This window comes from Populus alba, chromosome 1 (assembly GCF_005239225.2).
Source record: "Populus alba chromosome 1, ASM523922v2, whole genome shotgun sequence".
Taxonomy (NCBI): Eukaryota; Viridiplantae; Streptophyta; class Magnoliopsida; order Malpighiales; family Salicaceae; genus Populus; species Populus alba.
In genome coordinates, this window is record NC_133284.1 from 46,683,258 (window position 1) to 46,698,603 (window position 15,346).

At 38.8% G+C, this 15,346-nt stretch overlaps 1 protein-coding gene across 1 annotated transcript; it reads right to left on the bottom strand.

The window, feature by feature from the left end:
- Nucleotides 1–4,225: 4,225 nt before the first annotated feature.
- LOC118046138 (uncharacterized) lies at nt 4,226–14,779 on the bottom strand. The gene is made up of 2 exons (XM_035054938.1): nt 14,169–14,779; nt 4,226–4,457 (listed from the first exon to the last, which is right to left on the bottom strand). Exons 1-2 carry the CDS (start codon nt 14,777–14,779, stop codon nt 4,226–4,228), a joined length of 843 nt encoding a protein of 280 aa, XP_034910829.1.
- Between the last annotated feature and the right edge of the window lie 567 nt (nt 14,780–15,346).

Sequence of the window (15,346 nt, forward strand, 5' to 3'; positions counted from 1 at the left end):
AAAAGTCATTGACTTTATCATCGAAGGGTCATAAACCTCACCTAAAGACCACTCCTTTGCAGGTGTTAGGTCTTTTACCACCAATCATTCTATTTTATGAGCTTTGAAGAAGAGAATATTGACTTGAACATACGATTAATCATTATCCAAAACACCAGAAAACCTCATCTTCATAAGCAAATTAGATTTTGGGACATCATCAATTAGCATTGTCTATGAGTACCTGATAAAAAAAACCATCAATTGTTCTTTCTAAACTGGTTTTTTGAAAACTCTAATCACTATCAATGGCAAAAATCTATATAGATGGAAAAGTTTTGTCTTCTTTTTGATTGCTTGGTCTAACATTTGTATTCTTTTGATTTTTTTTTGAAAAGAACAACATCAACGTTGATTCAATAAAAAAAATCGATAATTTTAAAAAATGATGTTTGTTAAAAGCCAACACATTAAAAATACATTTAAAATTTGAATCCCCCTTTTTTTTTTTTTGAAACACTGAAAATACTGAAAAAACAAAGCAAAAACATCAAGAACATTTTTTTTTTTTTGGGTTTTTGTTGTTTTTTTGTTTTCTCTCGAAAATACTTCAAAATAAGGTAAAAAAATTTGGGTAGCATAAACCAAATACATATGGGTCTAGTGAATTGCAAAACCTAAATTCTTGGGTTCAGCCACACATTAAGCCCAAATAGACAAGAATCTGGTAAGTTGTTAGGCTTAACATCCTTGGGTTTAGCTATGCATTAAGCCTAAACTATTCTAACAAGTGGGTAGATCTAATGTCCCTAGGTTCAACTACATGTTGAGCCTAAATAGTTGTGGCTCTAAAGATCTGCCAAACCCAATGTTCTTGGGCTTAACCACATGCTGAGCTAAAACAAATATGGGCTAGAGATCTGTTAGACCCAATGTCCTTGGGCTCAACCACACGTTGAGCCTAAACAAATATACATCTTGCGATTTATCAGACCCAATGTCTTTGGTCTCAGCTATGCGCTGAGCTCAAATATACATGGGTCTGTATGTGGATTTTGGCAAACTGCTAGACCCAATCACCTTGAGCTTAACATCATTCAGTCCCAGTGGGTATGGGCCTTATGTTTGGTGATGAGGTTTTGTTTGTTCATTCTTGTGGCTTTTAATATAAAATATTGAAAGTCAAGAATAATTATTCCTCTATACTCGTGAGTGTATAAAAGTCTTCTAAATAGCCTATTATATTTCAATCAACATTTATGTTGTGTAAGAGATATATCCCTCATTAATGCTATAAGGAGAAAATGACATTTCAACTCATTTCATTCAAGCAACATGACAAGATTCAGGGGTTTATATATACCCTTTAACCATTTAAGTAAGGGTTTATAATTTTTATTCTCTTGAGCATTTGTACTCTTATTTTCAAAGCATTTACCATACAAAAATAAGAACAAACATATTTCTTCTTTAGAATTTAAAGTTTTATTTTTAGCATTTATTATAATCCTTACTAAAAGTCATTGACTTTATCATTCGAGGGTCCATTAACCCCATAAAAAAAGAACTGTTTTGTAGGTGTTGAGCTTTTTCTACGCACTAACCATCTATTTCGGTGAGCTCTAAAAAGAAAATATTAACATGAATGTGTATTTAATCTGTATTCCAAACATTTAATAAATTTTGGAAGCATCATCACAATGCAATCAACTTGTTTCCAAATTTCAATTCCATTTCCCCGCACAAACAATGAAATCAAGAAAGTGAAATCCAAATCTCTAAACTCAATCTATGCCATCAAACCATGAAAATGTCTCTACTTATCTTCTTTATAAAAACTGAACAAAAATAATTTAGAAATGAAGACCAAAAATGAAGGAAAAGAAATTATTATCCAGCACATCCTGTACGACAAGTGTCATATCGATCATAGCCAATATTTAGTCTTTGTTTCAATTGAATGTCTCATATAGCATCCGGGAACTGAATGCTCTGCGACAAAATTGATGGGAGTTGTCTTCAACAAAGACAGCAAGACCACATTTTGCTGCGATTGAAGCCTTCCATAAAGCAAAATTAACAGTTCCTGAAAACTTTTTGTCTTTCTTGGCAGAGATGTCTTTGACAGTGCAGAGTTTTTCAGCTTTCTAACACATAGTCATTTGATAGGATACGCCCTTTGTTCTCTCCTTAGGACAATCAGTCACTAATCCACTGTCATAGAGAGCAACCATGACGTTGGACACATTCATTGTCAGCTTTTAGTTCTCAAGGCTCCTGATAAAGAGACTTGTAAAGCAATCTGGAGTCGGCCTCTGAAATGTTGCTGTTACAGCATAATTCAATTTGTGATCAGTGTTTAAGGTTACAAAAAATGATGTAGTTTCAACTTTTTTTCTATTTGAGGTTTTATTTACGTTTTTGCCCTTAATTTGTTTAAGGCTTTATTTTACTTAATGAAGCATGTCAACATCCCATGATTATATTTCCAGGGTTTATGTTTTAAAGGAAAGATGACTTATACTTGGCTAAATGATCTTGGCTAATAAGATCATGATATATAATAATAATAATAATAAAAAATAAATAATATATTTTTTAAAAAATAATATCAAATAATAAAATTAAAAAAGAAAATAAATAAAAAAAATGTCAATTCATGTTAATTTATCAAACTCTTGACTCGTGTTATTAGATTGGAAGTTCTATACATGAAAACTCTAATAAAACGTAATTTTCAACAAATCAAATATTAAAAAATAAAATTAAAAAAAAACCAACCACCACACAACCAACTCACATCACCTCAACAAAAAGAGAACATGATGACGAATCAAACAACACAATGAAATGACACTTTTTACCACTAAAAGGTGGTGCTCGCGTCACCTAAAGTGTCCATTTAGCTCTCATGTGTGACCTGAAGTGTAAGGGTGGCTTTCACACTCAACCTTTTCAATTTAAAAAATATTCAATGTATATTAAAAAAGCAAGTTGTCCTTGATTTATTTAGTAATAACAAAACAAAAAAAAAACAAAATGAAAAGATGAAAAAGCCTATGGATACAAGGTTTATTATCTTTTTAAAAGGGTAAAGTTTTAATTTTATTGTATTTCAAGAAGCAAAGAGAAAAAAAAACCTTTAATTTTTTAGTTCTAATTCTTTTGGTGTTGCTACCCCAATTTTTGAACCATGTTTTTTTATATATTTTCAAAAAAAATCCAAAAATAGAGAAAAACAAAGAAAATCCAAAAATATGTTTTTTTAATATATTTTTCGTCAGTTTAGCATTTTCAACGTCGTCTAAAAAGAATTTAATTTTTCAAAAGATTTTCAAACGCGTTCGACTTTTCACGCGTCGTTTTTAAAATCATTGATTTTCCTCATCGAGTCGACGTTGATATTGCTCGTTTTCAAAAAAATACAAAAAAACAGAAAAAATCAAATTTTACAAAAAAAGAAAATTGAGGGACCAATTTTGAGGCCGAAACAATATTTTTACCTATGTATATGGAATTTTGAATTTTGGAAGAAGGGGCAACCTAAGAATTTTTTTCTCTTCACCCGAAACTAGCCGTTGCCCCTGGCCCAAGACCATTATTTAATCCCTCTCTTTCGGCTAAAAATTAGCAGCTCAACCCCACCCATGGTCTTCTTTTCCTTGTTTCCCGCCGACATGGTGGCCCTCCTCATAATGAAAAAAACCCCTATTTCTTCTCATTCCCAGCTTTGCAAAAAGGGGAGGATTTTAGCCATTTTTCGCGTCCCGGCAGTAGGGGGTAGGCACCCACGGTTCCTAGCCCTTTTGGGATTTTCTTCTTCTCCCCTGCACCCGAAGGAGAGGAGGGATTTCCCATTTTTTCTTCTTCTTTCAGCCGGAGACCCATACACTTTTCCCTCTCCCTTCTCCTCCAAAACCGAACCGTCCCCCACCAGCCGACCATTTTTTTTTTCTTCTCATCTTCCAAAATCACAGCCGCCGACCCCCCACGTTGATTTTTCTCTCCCCACACACAACCTCTCCATCTCCGGCCCCCTCACTCTTCCAGTCCTGGCCCCATTTTCTTCTCCTTTTCCAGCCAACAAAACCGGAGCAGCAGACAGCTGGTTCTCTCCTCTTTCAGCCACAAATCAGCTCCCTCCTCCACAAATCCTCCCTCTCAGCTGCTCCCTTTGCTCTTCGCAGCTCCCGAACCGGCCTCCATCTTCCCCACGAGTTCGCCTCTCTTCCAGTCGACTCCTTTCTTAGCCATCAACAGCGACAACCACCACCCACCGACACAGAAGACCACCCCCACAGCGGCTCATTTCTTCTCCCACCTCCACGGCAGCTCCAGCGGTCGCGGGCCACAACGGACCCCTTCTCCTTTCTCGACCGACCCAGCCAGCAGCAGCGTCTTCTTCCTCACCAAGCACCGGTCGAGTCCCTTCATCAACGCCTGGACCGCAGCGGCGACACCCACAACTCCACCGCCGCCTGAAACAGAGAAGGAGAAGCCAGATCGGACAAGAAGAAACAAAAGAAAAAACCGAAGCAGATTTCAAAAACAAAGAAATCAAAGATTAAAATCGACTGTGTTGTGCGTTTTCTGTTATTGCAGGTAACGACGGTCCTCACCGCCGGCGTTGGGAGACTGAAAAGGGGGAGTCGATCCAGCCCCCCCATGCTGCTGGGTTTGTGCGGCGGCGCGTGAACCCACGCGCCGCCAGTGGCGGAGGCGCGTGGGAAAACGCGCCGCTACTGTTGCTGCGGGTCCAGAAGTCCTCCCTTGCAAATTCTAGATTTTTAGGGACCATTTTTTTGTAAATTTTAAATTAATTAATGTAATTTTTATTTATTTGTTTTGAGTTTGTATTTGTATTTGTATTGTGGAGGAAAGAGAAAAGAAAAAGAAAAAGAAAAGAAAAGAAAAGAAGCAAAAATAGTGAAATGTGAATGTGTGTGTTTGTATTTTTATTTATGTTATTGAATTATAAAAATAAAAAAAAAAGATAAAAAGATTTAATTGATAATTTAAATATGGTTAAATATCTCAAGGACAAATAAAATCAAGTTGTATTTTCCATGAAAATATGAGGACAAGTTTCTACATATATTCGGGGATTTAATAACTGATTTATTCAAGCCTAAGAATTTAATTAATATTTTAAATTTTCAAATCACATCAGAACACGAAGCAGCTTACCTCAGGTAGGGTGTGTTAGGGGTGCTAATACCTTCCCTAACCACAACCAGTCCCCTACCCATGATCTCTGACAAGACCAGTACATCAGGTTTCCTAGTAGCCCTTAATAAATTACTAGGTGGCGACTCCCACGAATGAATTCAAAGCAAACGCAACAACGAGAAAAATCGCCAGCCGATTACCGCGCGCCTGGATTTTTTTTTTGGGGTGCGACAGAATGGCGACTCCGCTGGGGAAAGGTATTGTTTTCAACTTTATCGGACTAAGCTTTGTGTTTTGATGTGTTCAATTTTATTTTTTTCTTTTGTGCTTTGTTTTATTTATTTGTGTTTTATTCATGCATTGTATATAATTCTCTCATGCATCACAAGTTTTAATTTTTGTTAAGCACACACCTGCTTTAAGTTAGGTGGGGGACTAACAGCTTACCTTATGACTTGAGTCAAGGTTGAAGTTTGTGTAAACCCCAACTCTTCGTTGAGTGCTTAGACTGGTAATAGTTGGACACGTGCCAACCAATTACCTGCTGGGCCCCTATATTGCCTTTACGAGGGCAATCACTGGGACAACAAGAGACCCCTTTTAGAGACCAAGTAGCAAACCTACCCTGTCTCACGTAAAATGAATAGAACCTGCTTGTAGGATGTATGCTCCGTAAATATTTGTTTTGCATCCGAGCAAACCCTTCTTGAAGCATTGGACGTCACTCCGAAAATTTTCATTGGAGAGTTTGGGCAAAAATCATGATTCTTGTTCCATCATACAAGAGTTACGACCATATTGTCACCCCTCGAAGGGTGAGTTCGTCATATAGATTACATATTCATACATTTATCATGCATGTACCGGGTTGAAAAGTAGGTTCCCCCGCACAAGCTGTGCTGCACGTGATTGAAGAAAGATGATGAAAGTGAAGAAATGTGTCAGATAGAGGCTCATTATCAGATTAAGGTTGAGAGCATCGAAGGTGAAGTAGCTGGACTCAGATCTGCTCGAACAAGTGTTGAGCATCAAATGGAAAGAGAATGTCTGCATAGTCTTCTATAGGAACACTGCTTGTTCACATCCAATTGAAGCTATATCTCTCAATTTTCAGTCATGAACAAACAACAACGCCTTCAGTCATCAACTAATGACAACTCTGATTCTTGTCCAGTTGCACTGTTAAGTGTTCATCGCCTCCACATCATTTAATGAAACCAAACGACTACTAGCCTCCTGTACATGGTGCATTAGCTTGCTTTAAAGTTACCCCCGATTATGAGCTCAATTCCAGTTCAGCAGCACAAGATGGTCTGAAAAACCATGATCAGACATTGCACTTCTACGTGGTAGAGCTCTCTCTGTAGAGATTTATTTGAGGATCTGCCAATGGGAAATGCAAAAGGGAATGTATTAATTTCATATGCTTTGAAATTTTTTTCCACCAGTGGCACCAACAAAGCATTGTAGTAGGCAGAAGAGTCAGACCTGGTTTGAAAAACATGGAGCAGACATCAAACTTCAACGTTGCAGAGATCTCTCGGCAGGAATCTATTTGTGGATCTGTAAGTGGGAAGTCCAAGAAGGAATATAGTAGTTTCAAATCATCTATGATTTTCCTCCAACAGTGTCAGTATTAAAATGCAAAAGTAGAGAGAAGAGACATGCCTAGACTGAAAAACATGAAGAATACTGAAACTTCAACAGAGCAGGACTTCCTCTATAGGTGTTTGTTTGCTGCACCGTTCGAGAGAAATCAAAGAAGAAATAATGGAGATTCAGATTCATCAGGTGCTCTTCCAATAGTGACAATGAGTGATTCCACACGTCGGTAGTGGCGATAATACAAGTTTCTGGGCGTTGCCAAGGTTACCAAGCTGTTGGAAAGTTTTCTAACAATCCGCAACCAACCACAACAACATTGGAAGATTGAAATGATGTTGTGAGGATTTACCGAAGAATTGAACAAGCTATGAAGAGAGAAAAGATTGATGGTTCTGTCAAGGATTCTAGAACAATGATGAGAGGTGAATCAAGAGATGACTTCGACGGTGTGAACCCTTAATTGTGGGGTATAGCCAGGTCTCACGGTAGCATCAATTGCTCAAATGTATTTGCCAAGATGGGACATTCCTCTGCCGTTTAAGTTTGTCGACCAACATCTGCCAGATTCCAGAATTTTTGCTTGACTCCGACAAATCCCATGCAACCACCAATTTCTAGGTGGTATAATCCAGACAAGAGATGTGATGTCATGGTGGGGTCCTCAACCATTTCAAGTGAACAGTTTCAAGAATTGCAAGAATTGAGTCTGAAAGTTGGTGAGCAAGAGACAAGTGGAGTCGGTGAAGGAGGGTGTCATTGGCTATATTGTCCCCCGAACATCTTCAGAATGACATGTTGATCGAAAGTGCTTGGCAAAACGCAAATATTGCCAGAAAAGCTGATTCAAGAATGGTGATGAACAGTCAATCATATTGTTTTGGAATTCTGCATTTTGTTTTGGGATCACATCTCATCCTTCAACGAAATATGTTTTGCTTTGTCTCTTTGTTGTTTTGAAATCAACAGATGTTTAACATTTTATTTTGATAAAATATTTTGATCAAACTCCAACATGCGATAAAGGATAATCAATCCTGAAGATTAAAAGTGTTTTGATTGCAGAAATGACTCGATTCTTGTTGAAATGACATGACGTGACCAAACAATTTTGAACTCATACCTTTTGAAACTGAACCACACATCATATAGCTAAGTTTTAGCAGTATGCATAATGACATATAGTGGATTCAATAGTTATGGACTCGTGAATCATGACTCTTACAAGTCCAAATCATTCATTGGATGAGGTCAAAATTTATCAGTTCTAACTGACCTTGCTTGAAATGAGAAAAGGCCATCTTTGATATCCCTTCACTTTCTAAAGGTTATATCCCTTGTAGTCCCATTTTGAGCTGAATAGAATATTCTTTTCATGAAAACCCTGACTAGGATCATACCCCATACTGGGGGCAGATGAGAGATATGTTGGAGACATTGATATAATTTGTCGCACCCCCAAAAAAATAATAAAAAAAGTTGGCTTTTGCGACATTCGACTGGCGACTTTCGTTTTGTTCCGTTTTGCTGATTTTGTTCTTTGGAGTCGCCACCTAGTATTTTGGTCACTAGGAACCCTAACTGGTCTTTCAGGGATTCTAAGGTAAGGGACTGGTTGCGTAAAGGGAAGGTATTAGCACCCCTAGTACGCCCTACCTAAGGTAAGCTGCTTGGTGTTTGGTTTGCTTTATAATTGCTATGGTGTAGGTATTTTCTAAACTTGTCAATTGATTTTGGATAGAAATCTAAGGAGATCCCATGTGCTTTGAAAGCTCATTTTTCCCTTAGTATTTCAAAAGTTTGTGACTCATAAATCGTGGGGAAAAAAAAATTAAATTAATTTTGAAATGTCCTCGATTATAATCAAGGCTTCTTTCAAGAATTGTGTGCGGATTTATTATTCCCGACAATATTTTGGATATTCATCCTTTTAAGGATTTCTTTATCCAAACATTAGCGGTAAATAATAAATAAATTCCTTTTCCCAAAAATAAGATTTTTATAGTTTTTTGAATATTGGCCAATACCCTTTGGAATTTTACAAACACGTTGTAAAATCCAGAAATGCAAGAAAATAATTTGTGTTTAAGAAATCTATGCGAACAACACACTTTCGAAGCTTCCAATATATTTTTTTTATAAAAAAGAATATTCAAAACATGTTAGAGTATTGGCCGTATGCAACACGCAAGAAAAATATTTTTTTTAACAATATTTTTTTTGACGAAATCAGGTATTTTTTAATACTGAATTTGTATCTCCACAAAATAAAAATACAAACTAATATTAAGTCATAAAACAAAATATGCGGAAAAAATCCACAATATTTTTTAGGAATTTTTGAAATTTTTGAAAGCAAAAAAAAAAAAGATCTTCTTTGGAAAAATTTCGGGTGCTACGATGAAAATCAGATATTAAATACTGAATTTTATACCTCCACAGTATATAAAAAAAAATACAAACCCCCTAAAAAATATATACATGAAAGGAAAATAACAATATTTTTTTTAGATTTTTTTTAGAATTTTTTACAAATATTATATATATATATATATATATAATATAATAATATAATATAATTATATATTAATTATTATGGGGCTGGGCCGGCCCAACTGACTGGGCCGGGCTCAGCCCACAGTGACTGGGCCGACCTCGGCCCAGGAAAGGTTACTGGGCCGACTCGGCCCAGAAGGGTACTGGGCCGCACTCGGCCAGCAGGTACTGGGTCGCACTCGGCCCAGAAGGTACTGGGCCGCACTCGGCCCAGAAACTAATTAACCTCGGTCTGGGCCGGACCCGGCCCAGACCGCCGGACTGGGCCAGATCCCTCTGGCCCGTCCACATAACTCTGGGCTAGACACAATCTGGCCCAGAGAGAAAAAAGAAAACACGGGGGGGGGGAATTAATTCCCCCCCCGCCTCCTGCATGCAGAACGATTCTGCATGCAGGAGGCAAAACATATATATATATATATTAACAGAAAAAATGCAGGGGGAGGAGAGGAAGCGTACCTGGTGCTGGCGGAGCTGCGGTGGTGGTGGCAGTGGACGGCGGCTCCGGGCGGCGTTACTGCTGTTTCTAACAGTGAAAAATTCTTCTTCCTCCCTTCTCCTTCGTTTTTTTTCGTTCTCAGTGGCTGCCTATTCTCGGTTCGGTTTTGGTTTTGTTTCGGTTTCCTCCTTCTCGGTTTGCTTCTGTTCTTCTCTCTCTCTTCGGGTCGCTCTCTCTCTCTTTCTCTCTTCTGTCTCTCTCCTTCTCCTCTCGGCCTCTCTCTATTTATAAGCAAAAAGGAAACGGCGTGCCTTCGTTAGTGCGCCTTCAATCACGCAACGGCTGGTCGGCCATTCTTGCTTTCGGTGGTGGTGGTGGGGGCGAGAGAGAGAGAGAGACGCGGGAGGCTTTTTTTCAAATTTTTCTGCCTTTTGTTCTGCTAAACCGTGGGGAAAGGAAGAAGATGAACAGTGTCGTTCAAAACGACACCGTTCTGGTCTTTTTATTTTTTATTTTTTTTAATGAAACGGCGTCGTTTTGGGTAAAACGCGCCGTTTCATTTAAATGGCTAAACTTCAAATCAGTCCCTCAAATTCGGTCCCCGCCCCTCTTGTTGGCCGCCTTTTTCACTTTGGTCCTTGGCCTCTGATTTATGCAATGTAGCCCCTAATTGATCAAAAAACTTCCAATTTCTTCAATTAGGCCCCTGAACCGAATAATTGCAGCCCCTCCATTTACGCGCCTCTTCCAATTTGGTCCCTGGTTTCGGATTTTCTTAATTAAGTCCCTAATTGGCCATTAAACTTCAATATTTATGCAATTGAGCCCCTGATTTGACCCAATAAATTCCTAAAAAATATATTTTGGCCCCAGAACTTAAATTTCTCCAAATTAAAGCCCAAATTGACTTAAAAATCAATTTTTCTTGGAATCAAATCTTCTATAAATTCAAATAAAAATCCAATTAAGTCCATAAAAATCCAATTAAGCCCATAAAATCCAAATTTGGGCTTTTTCTCCCTAAAATTCAAAATTTTTCTTCTCAATAGGGCTTTCATCCTTCAAGAATATACTGTCAAAAATTTAATCCTTGTATTTTTTAAATTTCCTTGACCAATTTTCTGACTTTTTTTCGGGCGCTTCTGCCTCTTTTGGCTATTTATTTTATTTTTTTCAGGGGGACCCAAAAATGGGTTACAACAGATGCCCCCTCTTTATAATACTTACGGAGCATGGGTTTTGCGTAGTAAGTGTTATAAAGATAAACCCAAAACGGAACTCCCGAAACTGATCTGGTCGAAGCTTGATTGATCTGAAACTTTGTCCTTTATAACAATCCTCCTTGGCCCCAAAAACTATGATCAAAACTTAGTCATCTCGAGATCCTTATCCAGCGATCCTCTGAATTCTTACTTTAGTTTGATCAACATGGAAATCCATCCAAGATCCTATCTAGTGATCTTTTTTAACCTGGAATCCCATCCGGCGATTCCTTTACTCATAACCAATACAATAAATGTGTGTGTGGTCTCATTATGATGGGTGACCTGCCCGAGTGGAAAAGAGAAAAAGTGGCCTCATTCTTTGGGTGACCTACCCAGGTAAAAAAAATGGAAAACGGTCTCATTCTTATGGGTGACCTACCCAGAAAATATGGTCTCATTGTGATGGGTGACCTACCCAGAAAATATGGTCTCATTCTGATGGGTGACCTACCCAGAAAATATGGTCTCATTGTGATGGGTGACCTACCCAGAAAAGGAAAAGTGGTCTCATTCTTTGGGTGACCTACCCAGAAAATATGGTCTCATTGTATGGGTGACGAACCCCAGTGGAAAAGAGGAAGAGTGGTCTCATTCTTTGGGTGACCTACCAGGGGGAAGAATGGCCTCATTCTTATGGGTGACCTACCCAGGTAAAAAAAAATGGAGAATGGTCTCATTCTAATGGGTGACCTACCCAGAAAAAATGGTGGTCTCATTGTGATGGGTGACCTACCCAAGTGGAAAGGGGAAAGAGTGGTCTCATTCTTTGGGTGACCTACCCAGGGGAAGGAATGACCTCATTCTTATGGGTGACCTACCCAGGTAAAAAAATGGAGAATGGTCTCATTCTTATGGGTGACCTACCCATAAAATATGGTCTCATTGTGATGGGTGACCTACCCAGAAAAATGTTGGTGAGGGCTCAAAGGCGCACTCGAAAAGAGGTAGGGTTTAGAAAACGCACTACCCGAGAAGTGAGGCTCAAAACGGCGCATTCAAAAGAGGTAGGGTTAGAAAACGCACTACCTGAGAAATGGTGATGAAATCCCGATCTGACAAATGTTGAAAGCAATATATTATGGTTAATATGCATGTATGTTTTTGTTACCTATCTTGGAAACATAGGTCCCCCTTTCGTCGTAAACCTCTTCGCTCTTGTTTCAAGCTTTTCTCATGAAACGAAATATCCTTCATATCCTTCTAGTGAAGAGATCTTTGGTTCTTTATGGGGCCCTTTCTTGCTCCATTGAGTTTTACGCAAAAGGCAAAAATTGGTTTTGTTCATGAAAACTGAAACTTTTGATGTAATTAGCAAAATTTCATAAAAGATGCTCTTTTTTTTTTTTTTTTTTTTTTTTTTTAGAAACTTTTTATTATGATATCCCTTTTTTGGGCTTGGGTTTACTATGAACCCCTATGTGCATTTCGTGCACCTTTTGCCCCCTAGTGTGATGTGCAGCTATATGTCAAGTAGATTTGATTTAGTCATGCCAAAAAAAAAGATTCAAAATGCTATGAGATCATATGTTATATATAAAAGGAAACTTTACGAAGAGAATTCATGGCCGAAACTTTTTTTTTCTTTCTTCTTTTTTTTATTGACTGGGAAATTATGAAATACATCAAGCGTAGTATTTCTTTACAGAGTCGGAATTCACAGGCCTAGCTAGATCTTCTCCATCCATTCTAGACAGTAACAAAGCTCCTCCTGAGAATGCTTTCCTCACCACGTAAGGTCCCTCGTAGTTAGGTTGCCCATTTACTCTGATCTTTCTCCAGGTAAAGGTATATTTTCTTTTAGTACAAGATCTCCTTCGTGGAATCCTCGAGGTCGAACCTTCTTGTCATATGATTTAGCCATCCTTCTTTGGTAGAGTTGATGATGACAGATCGCGGCTATCCTCTTTTCACTGATCAGATTCAACTGTTCATATCTAACCTTTGCCCATTCTACCTCTTCCAACTCAAAGTCTAACAACACTCTTAATGATGGGATCTCCACTTCTAAAGGCATCACCGCCTCCATTCCATATACCAACATATACGGGGTAGCTCCTGTTGAGGTTCGAACTGCGGTGCGATATGCATGAAGGGCAAACGGCAACATCTCATGCCAATCCTTATAGGTGACTACCATCTTCTGAATAATCTTTTTGACATTCTTGTTAGCAGCTTCTACCGCACCGTTCATCTTTGGCCTATATGGCGAAGAATTGGAATGCTTGATTTTCCATTTAGTGCAGAGCTCTATTATCATCTTGCCGTTGAAATTTTGGGCATTATCCGTTATGATCTTCTCTGGTGGACCATACCGACAAATCAAATCTCTCTCAATAAATCTCTTCACCACTTTTTGCGTCACATGAGCAAATGACCCAGCTTCTACCCATTTTGTGAAGTAGTCGATAGCCACGAGAATAAACCTATGACCATTGCTGGCTTTTGGATTTACCGGTCCAATCACATCAATTCCCCACATCGCGAAAGGCCATGGAGATGTTAAATTAAACAGAGGAGCCGGAGGAGCATTGATTTTGTCACTGTATACTTGGCACTTATGACATTTCCGGACATAATCGATACAATCCTTCTCTAACGTCATCCAGAAGTACCCGGCTCTTTGTATCTTCCTGGCCATCACATGTCCACTAGCATGAGTTGAGCAAATCCCTTCATGGACTTCCCGTACTGTGCTTTTTGCCTCAAATTCATCCAAACATCTCAACAAAGTCCCGTCAAATGATTTCTTATACAAAATCTCCCCATCAAGATAAAAATCCATTGCCAATCTTCTCAAGGTCTTCTTGTCGATTTTGGATGCCCCCATGGGATATGCCTGGTTTTGGATGAAATTCTTGATATCATAGTACCACGGGTTTCCATCCACTTCTCTTTCGACTGAGCAACAATGAGCAGGGTTATTTCTGATATTGATGTGTACAGGCTGTACCTTGTGCCCAAAGTCTATCGTGGCCATAGATGCTAGTGTGGCCAAAGCATCTGCAAACTGGTTCCCTTCCCTTCCCAGATGGGTGAACTCTATTTCCTCAAATTCTTTAGCTAGCTGAGACAGGTATTCTTGGTAAGGCCTTAACTTCTCTTCTTTGGTTTGCCATTCTCCTTTTACTTGGCAAATGATCAACATTGAGTCTCCATACACATCTATCTTTTTGATGTTCATCTCTAATGCAGTCTTTAAACCAAGAATGCAAGCTTCATACTCAACCATGTTGTTGGTGCACCCGAACTGCAGCTTAACTGAAACCGGATACTGCTTCCTATCAGGAGAGATTATCACTGCCCCCGCTCCGTTACCACATACATTTACAGCACCATCAAAGTACATAACCCACCAATCTGATTTCTCTTCCTCGATTGCAAACACATCTTCATCGGGAAAGTCAAAGTTTAACGGCTCATAATCTTCCATAGCATGATCAGCCAGGTGATCGGCAATAACACTCCCTTTCACGGCTTTCCTTGTCATATACACTATGTCATACTCAGCCAAAAGAACTTGCCATCTTGCAATTCGGCTAGATAGATAAGGCTTTTCACAAATGTACCTTAACGGGTCTAACTTGGAAATTAACCATGTAGTGTGATACAACATATACTGACGTAATCTCTTTGTAGCCCATGCTAGTGCGCAGCACAGCTTCTCAATCACAGTATACCTAGACTCATATTCCGTGAACTTCTTGCTTAGGTAATAAATGGCCCTTTCCTTCCTTCTGGTTTCATCCTGTTGCCCAAGCACACATCCCATTGCTGTTTCGGTTACTGTTAGGTATAAAATCAATGGCCTTTCTGGTACGGGAGGAACAAGCAGAGGTGGATTTAGCAAGTACTGTTTGATTTTCTCAAAAGCTTTATCACACTCTTCATTCCATATTCCAGGGTTCTTCTTCCTCAACAATTCGAAAAGATCGGGTCAACAAGTTGCGGTTAAATGGGATATAAACCGAGCGATGTAATTCAACCTTCCTAAGAACCCTCTCACCTCCTTCTCAGTCTTGGGAGGTGGCATAGATTGAATAGCTTTTACTTTTTCAGGATCCACTTCTATCCCTTTGTCACTCACCACAAAGCCCAACAGCTTACCGGATTTCACTCCGAATGAACACTTTGCTGGGTTAAGCCTCAACTTATATTTCCTTAATCTTTCAAATAATTTCTTTAATACTTGAACATGATTCTCTCCCTCTTAGATTTTAGCCACCATTTTCATCCACGTATACTTCAATCTCTTTGTGCAAATCATGTCGTGAAAACAAAGTCACCATAGCCCTTTGGTAAGTGCCCCCGGCATTCTTCAAACCAAATGGCATGACTT